Raw genomic sequence first — 23,537 nt, forward strand, 5'->3', positions numbered from 1 at the left:
CATTGCAGTCATGGCCACATCAGCAAAAGCAAAGTTATGGTTTACTGTTAACATAAAACAACCATTAAATATCTGTACCGTAGGAAAAGCTCTAGCAATAACTTTGAAAAGTAAAAGCGAACCGTTATTAATACAAAAGTCCAATAAAAAAGCCTTAAGCTAATAAAAGAAATCACCAGCTAAAAATTTTAAAAAGACAAATAAAATTCTTTACTTGAAATAAATAAAATCAAACGAACAAATAAACATGTATTATAAAAAATATATAATAAATGCATTTAAAATGGACAAATGTGATAAGCAAAAATTGCAATTAACACCTTATCTGGACATATCTCTACCAGTAATCAAAGAAATATAGTGACTTCTGGCGATATCTGATACAGCAGCCCAAACAAACTCTGCATAATTCCGTAAACAAAAAGGAATACAAAATGAGACATCTCCAGCACTACACCTGCACAGTACACAAGTAAAGTAGTATGTTGATAGCAGATGCTTTATATTTCAACTTAAAAGAACCCAAGGCAGTCTTGCTGTTTACATTCAAACATGAATGATGCTTTTCCTGTTTTCAGAGTATAAAAAAAAAAAAATAATAATAATAATAATATTTGTTAACCAGGTAAACCCACTGGACACTCTCTCTTTTCAAGAGTGACCCATGAGCAATGTCTGGTTAAGTGACTCACACAAGAGGCAGATGAGGGCCGAGGATGATTAAAACTCTACCTCAGAAAAAAGAAGTTATGTACTCACCATAACGTTCCATCTGAGTAGTTAAACTTCATTTGTCAGCAACCTGTGGGTTCCGGATCTGAGCCGGCAACTTACCAAGCTAAAGATCCAAGCTCCAAGCTACTCCCTCTTACCCATACTACACTGTATCCTCCTTTCAATCCTCAGATCGAGTTTGCCACCTAAAAACGTGGCCCACGACAACCTAAGCCAAAAGAAACCTGACCCAAACACATACACCAGGCTCGTCAAATTCAGGACATCAAGCCCAAACAGAGAAATAACCATCAAGGTCAGGGGGAAGGAGGGAGAGAAGGTTGCTGACAAATGAAGTCTAACTACTCAGATGGAACGGTTATGGTGAGTACATAGCTTCTTCATCTGAAATAGTTAACTTCATTTGATCATCAATCTGTGGGACAGAGTCCCCAGCTACCCAAAATCTTCGGAGGCCCTTAAGGAAGGATATTCCAGAGCACTGCAGAGTCAAAGGAAGCCCTTCCTCTAGACACCAAATCTAGCTTATAATGAGTAATAAAGGTGTGAGAGGAGGCTGAGCAGATATCGCCCAGGGAAACTCTAGACCAGAATGCAGCAAAAGTAGCCACAGAAAGGGGAGAGTGAGCATGAACCCCTTCTGGTGCTGGTAATCCAGGTTCTTTATATGCTTGTAAAATACAAAGCAAAATCCATTTAGCGAGAGTCACCTTTGAAACTGGTTTCCCCAAAAAGGGTTTAGCAAAGGAAACGAAAAGCTGATCAGATTTACGGAAGGATTTGGATCTATGCAAGTAAAAACGTAACTGCCTGTGAACATCCAGCAAATAAAGTTTGTATTCCCCTTTATTTTGAAAATTAGGGAAAAATACAGGCAAATTAATATACTGATAAGTATTTGACTCTGAAGCAACTTTAGGAAGAAAAGACGGGTTATCCCTGAGAGATACTTTATCCTTATGAAAAACTAGGTATGGGGGTTTCATACATAGCTCCTGAAGCTCTGACATTTTCCTGGCTGAAGTAATAGCCACCAGGAAAGGCGGTCTTTCATGTCAAGAATTTCAAGTCAACTGATGCTGCGTGCTCAAATGGGGACGCAACTAAGGCCTGAAGAACCAAAGTCAAATCCCACAGCGGGGAAGGATTTTTGATAGGGGGTCTCAGAAGAAACGTACCTTTCAAAAACATCTTGCAAATTCTGGTAGCAGCTAGGGAACCTGGATTTTCCCCTATGTGAAAATGGGAAATAGCCACCAGTGGGACTTTTACTATGGAAGAGCTGGCCCCTTGTTGGAAAATATGAGACAAGAAATCTAACACTGCTGGAACTGGAGCGGTAAAATGATCCAGATTTCTCTGCGAAGCCCAAATGGAAAAACGTTTCCACTTACTACTATAAACGTTCTTGGTAGAGGACTTGTGTGCTGCTACCAGGATGGATTTAACTGGGGAAGAGATACCAAGAGTCCTTGCAACTAATGGAACTGGGGGAACCAAGCTGTGAGCTTGAGGCTGTCAAGATTCAAAAGAAGAATTCCTGAGGGATGACGAATAAGATCCAGAATGGGATCCAAGATCCAGGGCAGAGCTAGGAGATGAGACCGTGGGCAAGGGAACCAAGCTTGAAGAGGACAGAATGGGGCTATGAGCATAACTCTGCTCCCCAACCGACGAGCTTTCTGTAAGAATTTTGCCATGAGAGGAAGCGGGGGATATGCATAAAGAAGACCAAGTGGCCAAGCATGGACAGTCGGGGGAATCAGAGCGAAAAACTCGCTGCACTTCACGTTGGATGGCAATGCAAGGAGATTGCAGCACGGCTGACCCCACCTGAGGAAGATCTGTTCCGCTACATAAGGGTTCAAACACCACTTGTAAGGTGAAAGGATAGTTCTGCTCAATTTGTCGGCCAAAATGCTGGACCGACCCGGGATGTGCATTGCTATCAGAAAGCGGTTGGTGGAGAGCGCCCATTCCCACACTCTCATGGCCTCTCGACAAAGTGGATAAAACCTGGTTCCCCCCGGTTTGTTGATGTACCAGACCACTGACATATTGTCTGACTGGATAGCAATATTTCCCAGAGGAAGAGAGGTATGAAGGGCCTGCAAAGCTAAAAGGACTGATTTCATCTCTAGAACGTTTATATGCAGAATGGTCTCACTCTGAGTCCATGTGCCTTGGACAGTCCTGCCTGAGCAGTGCCCCCCCCCCCCACCCTAAGCGGGAGGCGTCTGTGGTCACAGTGGTTTGGGGCAGTTCCTGGGATTGAAGCCACCACATGAGAGAATTTTTGCACACTGCTCAGAGGGATCTTAAAGTCTAGAGACTGATGTAGTAGACATCACTGAACTTGTAACGTCCACTGTAACACTCTCATATGCAGACGTGCACAAGGAACCAGATTTGTAGCTGCTGCCATGAACCTAGGGCTCTCAGGACCAACTCCGCGGGCCAGGCTGCGAAATCTGTCGGGGTCAAAAATATCCTGGCCTGAAGAGAATCTATTCTTGCCCCTATGAAGTCTAGAATTTGAACAGGTTAAAGGGAAGACTTCTTAAGATTTATGGTGATCCCCAGCCGGGTCAACAACTGAAGAAAGAACATCCTAGCTAGTACAAGTTGACGTCTAGTGGAAGCAGTGAGAAGCCAATCCAGGTACGTAAAGACCTGCATGCCCTGAAGCCTCAGGTGGGCCGCTACAACTGCCATGACCTTGGTAAACACCATGGGGGCTGTGGTGAGACCGAAGGGTAGGACCCTGAACTGGTAATGACTTGCACCTAGCTGAAAGCGGAGGAACCTCCTGGCTCGCCTGTCCATCAGGATAGGGTAGCACGCATCCTTGAGGTCTATCAAACACATCCAGTCTTCCTCCTGCAAGAAGGGCAGGATGGATTGCAGAGTGACCATCCGGAACTTTTCCTTGGCAATGGACAGGTTCACTGGGGATAGGTCGAGAATCTGCCTTAAGTACCCCATCTTTTTTGGCACCAAAAAGAACCTGGAACAGATGCCTGATCCGGACTGGTCTGGGGGCACTTCCTGGATTGCTCTTTTTTTCTAGCAGCTTCCTTATTTCCAAAGCTGCCGCCTCCCTTTGAGTGGGTGGGATGTCCGGGAGGCTTCTTGTGTATAGGGGACTGTTTATGAAAGGAACAGAATAGCCTCTGGATATTATTCGAAGCACCCAGCGATCTGACGTGATGGACTCCCACTGGGCTAGGTGCCTCAAAAAACGCCCCCCCCGACTGCCTCCAGAGAGGAGCAGTCGGGCAACCCCTCAGGGCTGCTGCGTGGGTCGGTCGGAAAACGGTTCCCATGACCTGAATTTGTTCCATCCACCTCTGCCTCTGGGCCAGCGTCCACCTTGTCCCCTCTGCCTCTGGGGGAGGAGGAGTCTGGAGCGTTCCGGGACTGCTAAGATTTCTGGAACCACAGCTTCTTTGGCCCTTGCTGGTTCCTGGAGATGGATGTTTCAGGGTTAGAGAAGTGGAACCAGATGGATGATAGCATTTTCCCGTCCTTCGCACTCTGGAAAAGCGCATATCGGTCTTCCCAAACAGGGTTGAACCGTCAAAAGGGGCATTAGTGAAGGACGTCTTGAAAGGTTCCAGAAAATCGCAAAGCTGGAGCCAGGAATGCCTCCCCTTTAATACCGAACTCAGCTGCCCTAGAGGCTCCCTTGGTGGTGTGAGAGTAAACGCATGGACGTATTTCAAACAGACTTGAAAATAGCCATATGAGCCGACAATGTCCATTTATCCTTGGCCAAAATGGACTCTGGGGGAGATTCAGTGTACTCCTTCACGAGGTCACGCTGCAGCCTAATAACGTGGGCCATGTAGTTCAGCTCCCTTGTAGTAAAGGTAGCTGAAGCAAAAGTCTGCTTTCCAAGACTATCCATCGCCCTGGACCCCTTGTCCGGAGAATGGACCGAGGAACCTTCCTGAATGAGTTCCTTTTTGGTGGCCGCTGCTACCACCATGGCATCAACTGGGGAACCCTTACTCCATGAGTGCTTGTCCGCAGGAGGGCTCAATACTTTGTCGGGCCATTTGGGTATGGGCTGTACAGTGTCCGGTTCCTTCCAGGCCCTGGTGGCAATAATGTTCACCAGATGGCCAACTGGGGGGGGGGGCACCCAAGAGGTAGATTGGCCTGCGTCGAACACCTCCAGAAATACCGACTCGTCCGAGTAAGGTTTTTGGGCGGACCATCCCCCCTCTGGCGAAAAATTTCCATTATGTCTGATCTGGGGGAACCTTCCCCTTCCTCCAAGTCGGTATCTTCAGTGAGGGACTCAGGGGAGTCCATGTGCCTCCTTTTGCACTGGCATTTGCAAGGTGCCTCCTTGAGGGGACTCTCCAGGAAGGGCTCGCAAACAGTCTCGTATTCCTCAAGAGGAACTGTCTGGGGCGTATCGGGCACAGGCTGTCCCTGGGAGGACTGGATGATGGAAGGCAAACTCAGCTGTGAGGGCGCAGGAGCGGACTCTGAGGAAAGAGTGAAGGGCCTCGATCCTCCAGAGAGAACCCTCTCCACAATGTCGAAAGCCGAAGGGGAATTGGCTTCCCTGAAGCTGGTGGTGTGGGTAGCCGTACCCCTTGGATACGACGAGGGGATTGGAGCAGAGCCTGGAGCCTCTGCACCCAAGAAAACTGTATGCCCTGACCACAATGGGGCCGATACACTCGTTACCTTGGATCAGACTCCCAGGTCTCTGCTCCAAGAGCTCTGATCCGACAATGGATCAGACAGGTCCGAGGGCATGGCTGGTGTAGAGGTAAGAGGGACCAGCAGCGCTGACCCCCTGACTCCGGGGCTCCTCGGATCCATAGACTCCAAAACCTGAGAGTGGATCAGAGAAGGAGCTATTAGGGCAAACGTCGGAGTCGAACTCCCTGCTCCGGCTGGGGGGGGAGCCAGCAACACTCCCATCTACAATTGAGTTTGCAGGAACCTTCTCATCATCTGGTCCATATCTGCTTCAGAGAGGCTCCTAATGGATCTTGAGGACGCCACCGACACCGGCCAGGAGGGCCAATGCGAGGATGACCTCGAGGTGGGCCGAGCCTCCTCCTCCGGCTCAGGGGAGAATCGCGGAGCCGAGGGGAAGATGGCCTAGCAATCTTTTCTGGTGTTGAGATCACCTTAGTGGGAGGGGCCGACGGATCAGAGTCTGCTTGCCTCTTGCGACCCCTCTCCCTGTCTCTATTCTCTTTATCTCTGTGTTTTTCTTTCCTGGCCTCTCTCTCTCCCTGTTTAGAGGCGGGAGTGAAAGTCCCGAACAAGGGAGAAGGGCCAGAAGGCTGAACAGTCACAGCTGTGACTGAAGATGATGCTGCAGAAGAAGTGGCTCACTCTGCGGGTAAAAAAAACCACTAGAATTAGCTTGGTCCTGCGATCATGCAGGGCCCAGGGGTTAAAGGCTGCACAAATCTTGCAGCTGGATGTCAGATGGGGAACCCCAAACAAACAACGCACAGAGTGTGCCCATCAGCTGGCAACAGCTTATGGCCACACTCTGTGTACTTAGAAAAGGTCGGTTTCTGACTTTCCAACATAACTAACTTAGACAAGCTAAGTAATCAAGCACACACAACACACACTAAGGGCAGAAAGGGGAGGCCTACACAGACAGAAAGCTTAGAAACTTTCTTATACTATTACACTATTATTATTTCTAAACGCAAAACCCGTGGGAGAATAAGGACAGGGTATTAAGAGTTTTAGCACTCAAAGACACACACAGATTGAAAGTTAGATAAAAACCTAACGAACCTGCCTGGAGCTCAAGAATCCCATGCTGGCAAAGCAGTGACAGAGATCTGAGGATTGGAAGGAGGTTGCAGTGTAGTATGGGTAAGGGGGAGGAGCTTGGAGCTTGGATCTTTAGCTTGGTAAGCTGCCGGCTCAGATCCGTATTGGATCCGGAACCTACAGGTTGATGATCAAATGAAGTTAACTACTTCAGATCTAAAGTTTACAACCTTAACTCCTACAACTGTCAGACTGTATAAATTCTATTACTGCTTGAGGTGGTGATGGAGACTGACTTCAGGAAACTAGTGTCCAAACAAATACAGACATCCAGGTACTTCAAATATCAGCATATCTGAAAAACACGTTTAGCTCCCCCCAACTGTTTTGCTGCCTCTCAGCTGAAAGCAATTTATGGTTCTCAATAAACGAAATTCCATTTTCATAAGACAAAATCTGGGAATTTTACCTGTGATTTTTAATATAATTTTTAATCTATGTGATTTCATTATTACTAACACGTATATATATATATATATATATATATATATATATATATATATATATATATATATATATATATATATACACACACACACACACACACACACATGTATGTATGTATGTATGTATGTATATGTGCACGTGCGCACACACACACACACACACACATATATATATATAAATTCTGAGGAAAGGAAACCAGATTTGTCAAGGTCAAAACAGGGCAATGAGGATTACTGCTCTGTTCAACCTGCTGGCTTTCTGAAGGAATTTGGGAATCAAGGGAATGTGGGGGGGGCATACAATAGACCAGGAGGCCAGTCGTGTATTAGAGCATCCCTCAGAGACTGCCCCAGTGGGGGAATTAGGGCAAAGTAGCTGCTGCATTTGTTGTTTATGGGAGAGGCAAAGAGATCTCAGCAAGGCTGGCCCCATGTGTAGAAAATGTTCTCCTCTACGTTCTGGTTGAGAGACCACTCGTGAGGCATTAGAATGGCACTGCTCAATTTGTCCGATATGACGTTGGACCTTCCCGGAATGTGCATTGGTATAAGAAAGCGGTTGGATGACATCGCCCATTGGCACACTCTAAGCACTTCTCGACACAGAGGGTATGCTCTAGTTCCTCCTTGCTTATGTACCAGACCACTGACATGTTGTCTGACTGGATCGGTACCATTATCAGAGGAAGAGAAGACTGAAATGCCTCCAATGCTAGACGCATTGCCCTTATCTCCAGGATGTTTATCTGGAGCTTGGCCTCGTCTGTGGACCAAGTTCCTTGGACAGTCTTCCCCAGATAATGCCCCCCTCCCATATCTGGGAAGCATCTGTGGTCACCGTAGCCTGTGGTTAAGGGGGAATAGAAGGTCAATATTGTGTCACCTGTTCTGAATGAATCCACCAAGAAAGATTATTTTTGCATGTGTCTGTTATAAGAATTTGGTGAGACATTGGTTGGTGGATTATTGACCCATGAGCAGCCAGAAGCCACTGAAGTATTCGCATGTGAAACCTGGCTAACGGAACAAACACAATTGTCGCGGCCATAGATCCGAACGCCTGTGGAACATGGTGGGCAGATTCCTTTTTATTCCTGATTAATCTATAAGTTTGCCATCCGATTGTTAATACTCTGGAAGGAGGAAGTTTTGCAATCATTTGAGTGGTGTCTAGTAGTGCTTCTATGAACTCTAGTGTTTAAGAAGGTTCCAGATGAGATTTTTGGCAATTTATGGTTATGCCTAGCTCGGTATAGACTTGAAGAACAGTCTCTCGTCCATAGATAAATAGATGCCTGGTTGGGGTGGATAAGGGCTACTAGTCTAAATAAGGAAATACCCGGAATCCTTGTCATCTAAGGTGAGCCGAAGCCACTGCTGTGCATTAGGTGAACACTCTGGGGGTGGTACTGAGAAAAAGGACAGTGCTATAAACTGGTAATGACCGTCTCCTAGCTGGAAGCGTAAATGTGGAGCATGCCGATTTTTATATGGTAGTATGCGTCGTGAAGATGTACAGAGCACATCCAGTCATTCTGTTCCAGGAAAGGAAGCATGGACTGTACTGTAACCATTTGGAACTTGCAAAGAACTGACTTGTTCAATCTGCTCAGATCCAAGATTGGTCTCCAGTCCCCCGTTTTCTTTGGAACCAAAAAGAATCTTGAGTACTTTCCGAATCCTGTCTGATCTCAGGAGACCTCTTGAATGACTTTTTTTATAGCAGTCTTTGGATTTCAATGACTGCCTGATTTCTTTGACTGGGTGGAATGTCTGGGATTCTCTTGTTTGGAGGGGGTTGTTGAGAAAAGGGAATTGGTAAACACTGGATATTATCCTCTGCACCCACATATCGGAAGTTATCTTCTGCCAGGCTCTCCAGTGCAGAGATAGTTGACCCCCGATTGCCTCCAGAGGTGGACAATCAGCCCTCCTTTCAGCAGCACTGAAAGGCCTTCCAGAACAAAGACTCCCGGGACCACTGGTTTTGAAGAAGTCCTCTGCCATGAGGGCTGCATCTTCTGTTACTGTCTCCCCCTCTGCCTCTGGGGGAAAACTCTCCACATGTGTCCTGGTAGGACCCTTGAGACTTCTTGAACCACATTTTTCCTGCAGCCTCTCTGACTCTTAGGATAAGGTCTCGGAGGAGCTGAGAAACGTATGCCCACGGCAGAAAGAGTTTTACCTTCCTTCTCACACCTGGATAGCATATCTTTGACTCTGGGACCAAAAAGAGAAGTGTTGTCAAATGGTGTGCTGCCGAACGAAGATTTAAAAGGCTCCACAAAATCTCAAAGGCGCATCTAAGCATGGCTCCTCACAGAGATGCCGGAACCAGCTGCTCTACTTGTTCCTTTGGCTGCATGCGCAATGAGCCAGATGAAAGACTTAGCTACAGAATGTAGGGTGGCTAACTAGGAAGCTACCTTCACTTTTGCTCCCTCATCTCCTGCTCCTTTAAGGGTATCTGAGCACTCCTTGACCAGATCCCTTTGTAACCTGGTTTAATGCAAAAGATAATTCAGCGAACACAAGGCAAAGGTTGCTGAAGAGAACACTTGCTTCCCACATCTATCCATCGTCCTAGAATCCTTACTAGGAGGATGGATAGCTGAACTCTCCTTGGAAAGTTCCTTCTTGGTCACTGCCACTATGACCATGGCATCTATTGCAACCCCTTTCATCCAGAAGGCCTTGTCAGATGGAGCGGTGGTTATTTTATTTGGTCTCCAGGAAATAGGTTTGATGAAATATGGGGTCTCCCACACCTGCCTAGAGACCAAACCTATGAGCTCATCGGTGGACAGAGTCATTCAGGAGGTACATGGGCAGGAACCAAAGGCTGCCAGGTACACCAACTCCTCAAGTGAAGGATTACTGGACTGCCAGCCACCCCTCTGTTTCAGAATCTCCAGAATCTCTCCAAAGGAAACATCCTCAGGGGGTGGCTGTGGGGATCCTTCTCCCTTATCGAGGTTAGTGTCTTCCATTGCTGACTCCTCAGTGGAGTCAAAATACATCCTCTTTCAAAGTCTCTTCCTATGGACCTCCTCAGTGGGGGTAGTCTGGGGAGGTATCAGAAGAAGCAGGGGCACCCAGATGGGTATCCTGGTGCCTGAAGTCCCGCTGTCCCTGTGGAACATCCTGGTCAGAAGAAGAATACAGGGTATCTTGATGGGGATTGCGGATCTGAGGGGGCAGGTGATTTTCTAGATGCAGTGGCAGCTATAGCCCTCTCCAAAGCACCAAAGGCTGACCACTCCTGAATGGACGAAGGCTCCAGCTCTGACAAGCCATGCTTTTGGGATGTGGTCTCCTCCAGTCCAGAAGACAGTTCACCAGAGGTTGAAGCTGGAGCCAAGCTCACCTTTGCCGAAGCCCCGAAGTGCATCAATTGCTCCAAAGACCTGGGAGTCAAGCTGACTCGTGGTTCTCTAGGCTCACTGTGGCTACAGGAACTCTCCAGCTCAAAAACAGCCAAAGAGCTCCAAGCAAACTTGATCGGAAGAAGAGGACATCTTTCAATCAGAGCTGAAAGGTATCAGGTGTATCGGCTCCGACCACTCTGAAGTCAGAGGAGGAGGAAGAGGGGGAGTGGATGGTTTAGACGGCACCACAAGGGTTGAGGCCAAGGGGGACTTAGTGATGCTCTGCACCCACAAATCTTCTGCACCATCTGTTCCACATCTTCTTCAGTAAGGCTCTTGGATGAGTGGTGAATGGGTAGAGGATGCGGATGGGAACCTTGGCCTGGATAAGAAGGGAGAGGGTACCCTCGATGGAACTGGATCAAAAGTCAGGAAGTAAAGAGTCCTTGGTAGTGTCAAAATAGGCTTGAATGGGCTTGTTAGATCCGATATCAACGGATCTGATCTATCCTTACTAGACAGAACTGGAGCCAAAGAAGCCGGATCCAATGCAGTAGTGACCGCAGCTAAATGCTCTGACCGAGTCACAGACTCCACAGGCTTGGGTGATTTTGACATTTTTGCTCTCCGCTCTAAAGGATCCATCAGTGCCAAGGAAATTCTCTTCTTTCCTCTATCAGTGGATTTTGAGGGATGTGATGAAGCACGGTTCCAATGAGCGGATTTAATTTTTGTGGAAGAGTCAGGTTTTACTTTACTGCCAAAAATAGCCTCCTCAAAGGCAGAAGGTAACATGCCCATCAAGAAGAGCTTACTTTTTCTTTCAACCAAAGCTCAATGGTTGAAAGAATGGCAGATCACACAATCCTCTTGCAAGTAAAAGGGCCCAAAACAATAGACACACAATGAGTGCGAGTCACTAAAAAGAATCTTGTGCCCTCACTTTGTGCATTTTTTTTTTTTTTTTTTTTTAACTCTAGCAGGTTTTTTCTTGGTTCTCCTCCATAATGCAAGAAATACAGGCAGAGAAGGCACACACACACACACACACACACTTAGAAACATGGGCTGTGGTGAATGAGTGTTCTAGACAAAATGTTAAATCCATAAAACTACTACATTTTTCCAAAACCTAAGACAGTCTAAACCTATGATTTTAACAGTATTTTCTCAGAAAAATGGAAAATCAGTGTCCCTGAAAATTTTACTCTTAGTAAAGTTGCACTTTTTCCATGCTACCTGATTTACAATAGTCTATACGAAAACAGCTTTTCTACAGTGGGTACCACAGCAATGACGGATGCTAACTGGGCATCAAAGCCAACAAGAAAGTTAATGCTGGCCTTCAGAAAGCCTGAGCTAGTGTCTCTAAAAATGAGACCAAGGACTCCAACATCAGCATCAAAGAAAGGTCAAGCAAGCACATCCAAGAAACTCTGCATTGAGATCATCAACACCAAATGTGAAATCAAAGCTTAGAATATCAAGAACCAAAACCACGACTAAGAAGGCTCAACCATCAAAGCATGTGATGCCTCTGACTTCAAACAGATCAACACCAAAATCCTTAGAACCAGGATAATGAACTTTGGGACCAATGAAGAACTCACATGTGTCCTAGGTGCAGGGGATTTCAGTACTGAGGACTCCCCATAACCAAAAGAAAAGGGAGGGAAGAAGTACCAGAATACCCTACCTTAGCCCTAAAAAAGCCAAAGCAAATCTGAAACAATCAAAACTGAACAGTACAAGGGTAAGGCCATGAAACAGTGTCAAAGGCTTCAGTGTAGATGGTTCTGAATATAGGATAATGGATGCTTCCCTGGCTGGTGCTTACTCCAGTAAGGAAGTCACACTTGGTAATTTGATCAAAACTGGTGAAGAAGTGCTTTCTTAACATTTAGCAGGTAATTTCTTCAAAGGAAGAACCACGATAAACAGAGACTGACCACTACTGGGAAGAAGCAATCCCAGGCTGCTTAGACAAAGTATTTCTCATTTTGGCAAGTATGCCAAAAGCAGTTAATAAAGCTGAGGAATTACAAGTCTCCAATGCTACAAAGAAAAAATATATATATTGATGGCACTGAATCCCTAACTTTGGATGTACTTGACAAAGAAGGGGACAGACCAGGCTCAACAGAAATACATGCAGCAGACAAAATTTATATATAATTAAATCGCAGCTAGACCTGCCTACAATGATGTGTCGATGGAGAAATGGAGAAAACTGCTGGCAAACTGAACACAAAGATGCACAGTGTTCCTCTCCCAAACAAATGACACAATCATTTCCTCTGGTTCTGGAAAGGAGTGTTCTCCCCAAGGGACCAAGTGTGAAAGCCTCGGTACACGAGTAGAAAGGGTCACTGCTCAACAACCACACTTAAACAGGAGAGATCCTTGTGAAAGAAGAAAAAAAAAACTTTAGAAAGGCTTTTCAAAGTTTAAACAGAATTCTGCTAAGGCAGGGTAGGCCCCAAAGACTAAGAACGGTCTTGACAAGAAAAAAAATATATATGGCCAAAAGGTATTCTAAGAGCTCCATTTAGAATGCTGAGGTGCACACTACCAACTTATCTGGTGAGTTAAATCAATGCCTAACATCAGTCTATGTATGTATTTGATCTTGTACATCTTGTTGTATTTGATCTTGTACATTTTGTTGCATTTTAAAGTGAATCTCTTGGCAAGCTTCAGTTACTCTTCTACACATTAACAGCGTTATTGATTATTTTTGTTACAATCAACTATATTGTGATTTTTGCAGTGTTAAGTAAATCTTTCATTTAGATTCACTTACAAATCAGTTGCTTTGAGACAATGCAGATGTTCTGTGAAAGATCTCACACTGTGGATTAGGGTACTTCACCTTTTTCCCCACCATATGTGCAAATCACAAAGTTGATATATTAAAGTAGGTGGATGTGGGGAGTGCAGCAGTTCTTGTCCCTTTTATTTTTAATAGTTTTGATGACTTTCTTTACTTCTGTACAGTTTGATGAGGTGAGCTTCATTATATTGCAAAACTGAATTACTGACATTTGACCTTTCAAAGTAAACCCTATTCAAAAACACTTTAAATTTTAAAGGGAGAGGAGAAGCAGAAAAGGGACAGAACTCATAAGAACTTGTACATAAATCAAAGCTAAGCTGCTAATGTAGCCTACGGCCATTTAGGTTTCATCCAAACTGTTTTATGGCAATGAAGATCTGGAGCAGGTGAACACTGTAGCACATTACTGGATAAGCAGAGAATGTGCTGAGCAGACTGCAAATGTATGGCTTGATGAGAAGTCATAATGTCTGTAGCCTCTGTCCTAAGAGTTAACAAGGTGATCTCTTCTTACACGTGTCTACATTGCTGCAAAATGACTGCTAAGCTATGAAAGCACAGTGGTTACTGAAGATAGTGTATATCAGAGTCTGAAGCTGGCAAATAGGTCATCTCTGTAGGAGCTAAGAGGGAACATCTGCCTTGAAAAACGTATCACAGCCACTACTCCTTGAGGAAGTCAATTCCTGAACTCTGGGTCTAAACAGGATTCCACAAAGGAGTCTCAAGGCAGCAAGAAGGCAAGCTAGAAGGTGTCCCTTAAGTATGAAATGGATAAGGAGCTGTTGTCTTTACCAGAAAAAGTGATAGAAACTGTCCTTACCATAGAGTACTAAAGGGCTGGTGACTGCAAACACAGCTTGCTTTGAAAAAGTATGAAGGAATGCTGTTAACAACTCTGTAACAACTGTTGTGCATTAACTAATTACGGGATTTTGTTTTTGTTATCCTTAAGTTCTTCAATTTGGTTGCAAGAAAGCACTTTTCCTTTGTCCCTGAAAATAAACTTCACTCAAGAACTACTTCCACAGACTGATCTTATTACCATCACCGAGAAATTACACACATGCGCGCGCGTGCACACACACACACACACACACACACACACACACACACACACACACACACACACACAGGAACCACAACCTTGGACCCAACATACGTTATATCATGTTCACTTGCAAACAATGCAGGCCTCATAACTGCAACAGGAACCACTTGTGTAATACCTCCTCTACATATCCCCCCACATGCAATGAATAGTACACTTCTAATGTCGGACTTCTAAACCAGAAAATAAAATATATAAGCAAGGTCATACTAAACCCCTGCTCGGAAAACAAGTCTTAGTTTGAAAACTTTCTCAGAAGACTAAAGAGCATGCCATTATAATAAATAACAACAAATTACAGATATTTATTACTGCATGGCTAAGAAGACTGCAGCAAACAGCAGAGGTGGCATTACTGCTGCATATACTATACAACAGCCTATGCTATCCTCAAGTTGCATCTCACTTACTGCTCAGGAATTTAGCTTAGCCAAGACAGGATTGTGCCTACATACCTCACCACATCACTGAAGACAGTGGCAGTTAAATACATCTGATAGGTTCATGGGTAGGTACTAGGCTATCAGCCCAAGGGCCTAAGTAAGCCTAGCCAACAAGGTTCCCTGGCTTACGCCGCCCAAGAAAGTTAATTTCCTGTGCCCCTGTCGAGCAGAGCCACAGAAGTAATCCCCAGGGTGTATTTCTCATTTCCCATCCACTCAAGATTTTTCTTGAAGAGTGCTAATGAACTTTGCTTGACAGAGATGGGTAGCTTAATACTACAGAAACAGATACTGACTTTAGACGGCAGTTTTCAACCTATTACAAACTACTAGTGAGACAAATCATCCTCATCTCATGCCTTACCCCTAACACTACCTACTCCAAGAATCTATACTACTTCACTGGCTTCAGATAGGAAGATAAAATATACAAACAACCACACGGATAAGATGTAAAATATCAAAAACCAACAGCCAGGAACCGCGAAAAATGTTTACTAAATCTCCAGCTCTTCAACAAAGCCTTCAAGGAGTACATAAAACCATCAGACACAGCCCACTTGCTTAAATACAAAGTTATACATTAATTATTCAATTAAAATTCAATTAATTCAAATCAACAGCCTCCAATTACATTCAATATTTAGTCCTAAAGAGGACATAGTATTAAACATTAACATATAAACACTTTCTTTATGCATTAATTTTTTTTTTATATAAATCTGAATAAAAACCCACCAGTATTTATTTTTTTCAAAAATAGTAGCTTTTAAATTCATGTGGGTTTAAATTATGACATTCTAAACAATGTTTCACCACATGGCTCTCAACCTTTTTATTTTTGATATTTCTGATGTGTTCCTGCAGTCTACATTTAAATTTCCTTTTAGTTTCCCCGACATATATAAGACTGCAGGAACACTGAAGAGCATAAATTACACACACTGTCTCACAATTAAATACCTCAGATGGATAAAATGCATGTCCATTAATGAAGGTAAATGGTCTAGTAATATAAGTACATACATTGCAATGAACACAAGGATAAGTACCTAAAGGTAAATCAATATTTAAGATGGAATTCAGGGCAGGAAATGTAAAATAATTACGCACCAAGATGTCCCTTAAATTTCTACCTTTCTTGTAAAATATACTTGTTGATGGACGCAAAATATTGACTACATCATCAAATTTAAACAGATATTGCCAATAATATTTCAGTAAATCTGTAAGTGTTGTTGTTGTGTCTTTCGGCATTTCCCGGTTAGGGGTCGCCACAGCGGAACTCCGGTCCGTTAATGATTGGCAGTAGATTTTTACGTGCAGAGTTGCATAGAACTGAATATTCCATAAGTGGAAACAAAATATATTTTCCGTTTATTTTTATTATTCCTACTATCATTATGTATTTGATAGTTGTTAAAAATACCTCATGTCTTATAGGAGTCTCATTAATACCTTCAATAACTTTAACACCAGTTTGTATAACTTCTTTATCATACCCCCTAGATACAAACATGGAATACATTCTATTAATGTCCATAGAAAAATCATGCTCGTTATTACATAATATCCTCAGAGTGTGAGGTGGATGGCAACTAGTGACAAACAAATATCTACCCCCATCCTCAAACTTCCTACATACTGACGTGAATAACTTATTATTACTAATATGAAGTGTAACATCCAAAAAAGTAATTACTCTACCCACCTGCAGACCACTGAAGCAAAAAACAAATCTATTTTTATGTAACCATTCCACATATTGACTTCTGTTAGACCCCCCCCCCTTTACAGATGAAAAAGTGGTCATCTATAAATCTGTAGTATTTAATTACAAATTTATTAAAAAATTCATCATGATACAAATGTTCCCGTTCATACAGGCCCATCACTAGATTGGCATAGATGGGGGCAAAAGATGCCCTCATGGCCGTTCCCTGGAGTTGGTGAAAAATCACATTATTAAATAAAAAATAGTTTTTTTAAACAGAAAGCCAACAGTTTCAATATATAGTTACCCTTCAAATTATCTCCTATAAAATATTTAACTGCTTCTAGTCCAAGTTTATGTTTAATGTTTGTATATAAACTACATACATCTACTGTTAATATGTATCATCAGATCATTCAAAATCAGACAATTTATTCAAAATGACATGCTGTCTCATGTATGATGGCAGTTTCACTACATAAGGTAGTAACAATTTACGTAACAACACGCCAATATTTGTCAGAAAATATTTTTGAGCAGAATCAATCAGTCTACCGGAAGGTTTATTATATCTTTGGGAATTTTTGGGAGGCAGTAAAACACTGACACCATTTTACTATTACTGCAGTTAAATTTCTTCTCTATAATCACCTTTAGTAAAATATCCTAAATGATGCCCTTTACATACAAGAGCTTCAAAATCAATTCTTGCTTGTCCATATTCAATTAAATTGCAAATCCTACAAGTTTCCTTATTACCCAAGTGTGTCATACACACAGTAAAATACTGTTGAACATCCATTATAACAATTTTAACCCCTTTATCTGAGGGTTTAATAACTATATTTTTATTTTTTTGCTAACAATTGCACTTCACGCCACTTGAGATGTAAGATTATAGTCAATATTATTATTCTTCCTCATAAATTCATTAAACTTACATTCCATAGCATAATTAAGCATTTGAGAAAAATGTTTAATGCCATCATGACTATAAGGAGGGACAAAATCGCTTTTATAAATAACATTGTCAGTACTAAACAAACTATATGCATTAAAATCATCACATTCAGAATTACATGAAAAAAAGGTGTCTTCAAGACTAGTATCTGAATCTACCTTTTGTTCAGCACAACTACTCCATTCATTTTTCCCAGTTTCAAAATAATAAAGCAAATATAGTTTGCGACATAATCTAAATATTTCACATTTTAATTCATGTAAACGAGGTAGTACTATTGGAATAGTACTGTAGGAATATAAAATATGTCTTCAATGATTAATGCAACTTAACTGTTCATCCAGAACAATTTATGGCAACGGACTCCTAAATAGAAAGCTGGATGAGTCAAACTTGAATAATGTACCCACTGAAACTGTGGGTAAAAAGTTTGAAAAGCATTTTTGCATGAGACACTGGTTTCCTGTACTTCCCATGTTAGCGCATTTAAACCCACACTCCCTTAATTATACAACTATTTGCAAAACCATGGGGAAAAGAGAAAATACTTTTTAAGAAGTGACAAAACGCTTGTACAACTTAGATCTTACAAGACAGCTAACAAATATAAAATTATTCCAGAAGATATAAATTTGACAAGTTTGGCCTGTCTGGTTTACATTCCTAGAGTTACCATTTGCTGAAGGACAGAGCTTGCTTAAAGGCCCTCTACGTGAAACCAAGATATTCAAAAGCATGGGTATCTCCTTCTCCCAAAGTACTCCTTCAAAATGGTCTCCTTTCAAAATGTAATGAACTTTTTGAACCAACAAAATTATGATGCTATGCACTATACGAACATACCAAAATTATTAAGTGTTAAAATATAAAAGCGTCACACACACACAAAATGCGGCAGAAGTGATTCTGCTATATTTTGTTAAAGAAGAAAGAAAATGGGAACAATCTGACAGTGTAGCAACTGTAGGTCCTTAAATTTTGACATACCTTCAGTAAAGGATGTATTTTTTCCACTGGGAGAAGAAGAGGGTTTTTTCGTTTGCGTTTTTCTATTGCAGACTGTGCATCACCAATGGCCCATTTTTCAATTGGATGTGGAAAAGTCTTCTGGACTCGGTCCTAATTAGGTACAGTGGGAATCTACTGTTAATTTCTTGCATCAGCCTTAATCTATATGCAAACAGTATGCTCAGCATAGTCTTGAGTAGCACTGGAAGCCCCGAGTGACAAAATCTATTCCGTATGATTTAAGCATTTTGCTCTAGAAATATTTGTCCAGTGTTTACATACTTTTACTTAAATGAAACATCCTCATTTATTGCTGTGAGCTTTACATATTCTCAAAATGAATTCTGCTGAACACAACAAAAATGCACAACTGTTTTCAGCGTCAAAGAAAGTACCCAGATACACTTTTTCTTATAGGTTATGCAGCAGGTTTACAAGAACATAAATGTTAAGTTGTGTACTCACCATAACACTGGATCCTTTCATTCCCAGCCATCCATTATGACTGCTGGGTCTTCCAGACATTTGGCAGATCCATACAGGCATTGCTTCTGCTTCATCCTTGAGCTTCTCAGACCTTTCTTCCCTACATGTACCTGTCCACTCTAGGCCAGAATCCATCAGGCTTGGTTTTGTGCCTAAACAACTAGGACAATGTATGCTCCTTAAGAATTGTCAATAGCAGAAAGCTGGGGATGTGGGAAGGTTGTATCTGACGCTTGGGAATGAAAACACTACGGTAAGTACACAAGTTCCACAGCCTTTACATTCTATCCAACCTATCATACTGTTGGCTTAGAATCCACAGCTACTGGAACCCCTGGGTGGTACAACAACATCCCTTTAAGGATGGAAGCTCCAAAAGAAGCCCAGAATCTAGAGATCAAATCAAATTTGTAGTGCTTGCTAAAGGTACGTAGTGTTGACCAACTTCCCACAGAACACATACAGTCAATGGAAGAATTCTTGAAGAATGCTGTATATGTAGCTAAATAACATGTGAAAAAAAAAAAAAAATTGTGACGAATATAAAACTGTGGTACAGTCTGACAGCTGTCTGGAGAGGATTATTCTGGAGATTTTCTTACCCAGTCTATTTGGAATAAAGGCAACAACTTCAAGTCATTCCTATGTCCTTTTGTTAGTTGGGATATTTTGCAGACACCCTAATGGTTTTGAACATCAGCTGGGTATGACAACCCTGTGTTTCTGAAGGTTAGCCAAACAGTTCACTTATGCTGTGCTGATGAAGCCATAAGAAGGCTCAAACTTGCATGTCCACAGCTAGTGGGGTTTGGCTTTATTGGTCTGAATTTGTCCATAACAGACTTAAAAAGAAAAAAAGTCATGGGCACTCAGAACTGCCATATAGCTGAAACACCGGATATCCTTAGGGTCATTTGCTTATATATCCTATGTGCCTCTAATACAAGAGGTTTAAGGACTCACACAGTGGACACTCTAGCTTGGCTAGATTTTTCTATTAATTTTTGCTGATTGGTTTGTCTGTGTGACTTTTTCACTGTGAACTAATTCTACCCAGAGGTGACAGAGAATGGCTGGTTAGTCTCTGCAGGAAGGATGAAAGGGATGGGATTGTTTTACAGTCTCCAGATACTGAAATAAGCTTTAGCAAAGTTTTGGGTGTGTATTGCGACACGTCTGTGCTACATCCTGGTTCAATTTCCAGTGAGGGGGTAGTGTGGGAACCACAGAATCAGGTGACCAGATGTGATGTCATTCTGTAGCCAACACTGAAATTGTATTTAGATACCAGTGAGAGATGTGACAAACATTCAGCACTCTGTTCTGGAACTGACAAGACCACTCACCCACTTGATCTTGACTTGCTTTAGTAAACAACTTAACAGTAATTCTTCACTCGGTCAGGAAAATAGTGAAATTATCTACAAATATTGTTTTTCTGTCTCTGTCCGAGTCTTTTCGTCTGTGTCATTTTTTTTACATTTCAAGTGAATTGAAACTCTGCTGTTTATTGTGAATAGATATTCCATATTGCCATATTTATTTATTTTTTATTAAATATATCTAAATCTTACATTGTGGCTGGTCTTTTAGAAGATATTTTTAACCCTTGAGAGTACCTGGCACTGTGGCATCATGTTCCTGAAAGTATTGCAGACTGATTAACACTACCATTTGTATAAGTATTAATTTTACTAAGAGTAAGTGGGTACCCTGGTAAGAGCCTTAAAGTAGCTGGCTGATGGCAGTTAATCTACCTTAAAGTCTGGGTAGCTAGAGGTGACATAGTGGGTAAAATCTGTGCCAGCCTTACCCAGGTATGTATGTATGTGAAAATCAAATCTCAAAGAGTGTGTGTGTGTGTGTGTGTGTGTGTGTGTGTGTGTGTGTGTGTGTGTGTGTGTGTGTGTGTGTGTGTCAGAAACTTGGAATAGGGACACAGAGCACTGATTTCTGCAGAGAGAAATGTGGACTCTTATTTGAGGCCTGGAGCGGAAGTATAGCCCCATGACTAGTGTGTGCTCCCTGTGTGCTCTTAAGGGAAACTGTGCTTGATGCAGAGATCAGCATCAGAAATTACTGTGTGCATCTATTTTTGTTCTAAGTGAACGTTCCCCACCGGTGTCGGTAGTGAGGATTGAGGCTTCTTGATTACTGACCCAGAAGAGGGATGTCACATTCCCAATTACACCAATTGCTCTCTGTTCTTTATCTCTATCCCCCTTCCAGATATAAAAAAAACAGCTTGTAAGCTTTCAGAAAAGAAAATTTAAGCCTTTAGAAAAGCTGCACTGGCCACCTTAAAATAAAAATAAATTATGCATTGTGTTATTAAATGGATTATAGCATTAAGGCTGCTGGGCATGGCTATTATCTCTTACTCACTTCCCATAGTCTCAAACTATTTTTCACTGAACTCCTTGCTATTGTACCTTTAAATTTCACATTTCCCTCAGTAAAGAATGCTCAGAACACTCAAGATTAACTGCTTGCACCTGCAAACAGCTCTTCTCCATGCAAAACGCCAGCAATGAGAAAAAAAGCAAACACCTTTGAAGATGCATGAAGGAATTTTCGGAAATTTCACTCAAAGTACAGTTGTGTAAGATATTATCATAACAATACATGTCCTACTTCTCACTGCTGCAGTATTCCTTACTAAAAGGATATTCTGCTGAGGACAGCCAAATGTCTGGCTAGCATACCAAAGCCTTAACTCCTTCCCGGCGCTGTATACAAAATGTATATCAGGGTCTATATTAGATCACTGAATGCTTAGGTAAGTGAACGGTGATTAATCAACCACATGTAAGCGAAAGCTTACAAAACCGAAATGTCAGAACAGCAATTTTTTTCCACGGGAAAAAACTACTGTTCTAACAAAAAAAAAAAAGAAAGCACATTAAAACATGAGATTAAGTGGGAGGCTGTGCCCCACACACACACCCCTACTTAAATATACCAACTCAGAGACTGCACTACAGTGCTGAAAACGGCAAAGTACCGAAGCGGCCAAGCAAATTCTTTCCCAGGGAAAGAATTCGCTTACATGCCACTTCGATATTTTGCAGTTTTGGTTTTGTCAGTTAGACCAAGATGCATTTGAAAATATGCATCTTCGGTCTGCTGACACGAACCCGTATATCCTACACCTGCACCGTTAAGGTACATAAGTAACATACAAGTGCCTAATCTTCAAGACTGAACTGCCCCAGACCAAGCCAAGTACATATGCATCTAGAAAGGGAAGAAGAAGCTCTCAGCCAGATGGTAAGAAACAATGCAAAAACAGGGGGGAAGGAGAGAGGGACAATATTTTAATTAAGTGCTGGACATACTATATCATACTGTAGTAGTTTGGAGCTGCTGACTGTTTTTCTTTGCTTCATTCAGTGATGCACATCTCCAGTGTCTCAGCAGCTTCATTCAGTGATGCACATCTCCAGTGTCTCAGCAGCAGAGTTTTACAACTACAGCAACTAGACTGCAAGATGGTGATGAAAACAGTACCACTAGCTTCTACACTGAGAATTATTTGTATGCTGACACCCATTTTTATGGATGGAAGAACAAGGAATACAAATAGTAAACAGGAATGATTTAGTAGACACTGGGACAACATTTTGAGATTTGGAAAAAGAAAAGTACAGTTTTGTACCTACCATAAATGTAGATGTTCGAAGATCCACATTGCTGCAGTCATAACCTGTGGGTAGTCCGCTGTCCTCAGTCGGCCCGAATACCAAAGAGTTAGGCTGGCGTCGGTCATGGTCGCTCAGATCTGACGTCAGTACGCCGAGGTATTAAAGCGCATGACCAACGTCATATCCTCAGTCTTTCTTGCCCCAGATGTCAGAAGGCCCTAAAAAGAAAGGCCATAGCCAAAAACAGAAAACCTCCAAAACCCATGTACAAACAATATTTACAACCCAAACCACACAACCACTCCAAACTACAGAGGGGAAGGAGGGAGGGTAAATTGGACTGCAGCAATGTGGATCTTCGAACATCTACATTTATGGTAGGTACAAAACTGTACTATGTTCTTCATCTCACATTGCTGCAGTCATAACCTGTGGGTAGAATCGCAAAGCAAAGGTAAAGGGAGGTTGGCAAAATCATAAAGCATTGGGAGCTGCTAACATGCCCTGTAAAACTGCAGTGGCAAACCCAGCCCTAGATTTGGAATAAAGTAGGAGATGGTAATGTTTAGAAAAAGTGTGCACTGAACTCCAAGTAGCTGCTTCCAAAATATCTTTAGTAGCTACACCCCTTAAAAAAGCAGTAGAAGTGGCAGTAGCCCTAGTGGAATGAGGTCTGATTCCAGCCGGAATCTCCTTACCATGATGAGAATAACAAAAAGCAATACAATGGCCAATCCACTTAGAAATAGTTTGTTTTGAAACAGGTTTCCCCTGAGAGCCCAAAGCAAAAGAAACAAATAACTGTAGAGACTGTCTGAACCCTTTAGTTCTGCTCAAATAATAACGCAACTGCCTGTGAATATCCAAAGTGTGTAAAATTTTCTCCCCTTTATTTTGGGGATCAGTATAAAATGTAGGCAAATGAATAGATTGGTTCAAGGCCACATTTGAAACCACTT

The 23,537-nt window shown here is 42.4% G+C and overlaps 1 protein-coding gene across 1 annotated transcript in view; it reads right to left on the reverse strand.

The window, feature by feature from the left end:
• SOS2 (SOS Ras/Rho guanine nucleotide exchange factor 2) overlaps positions 1 to 23,537 on the reverse strand; it is a 2,018,564-nt gene that overhangs the window by 1,707,582 nt on the left and 287,445 nt on the right. The window contains exon 3 of the mRNA XM_044074288.1: positions 18,428 to 18,559. Coding sequence (XP_043930223.1) covers positions 18,428 to 18,559 — 132 coding nt within the window. The remainder of the gene's footprint in view (positions 1 to 18,427; positions 18,560 to 23,537) is intronic.

The sequence above is a fragment of the Protopterus annectens genome, chromosome 6.part0 (assembly GCF_019279795.1).
Source record: "Protopterus annectens isolate FY-2018-M chromosome 6.part0, PAN1.0, whole genome shotgun sequence".
Classification (NCBI taxonomy): domain Eukaryota; kingdom Metazoa; phylum Chordata; order Ceratodontiformes; family Protopteridae; genus Protopterus; species Protopterus annectens.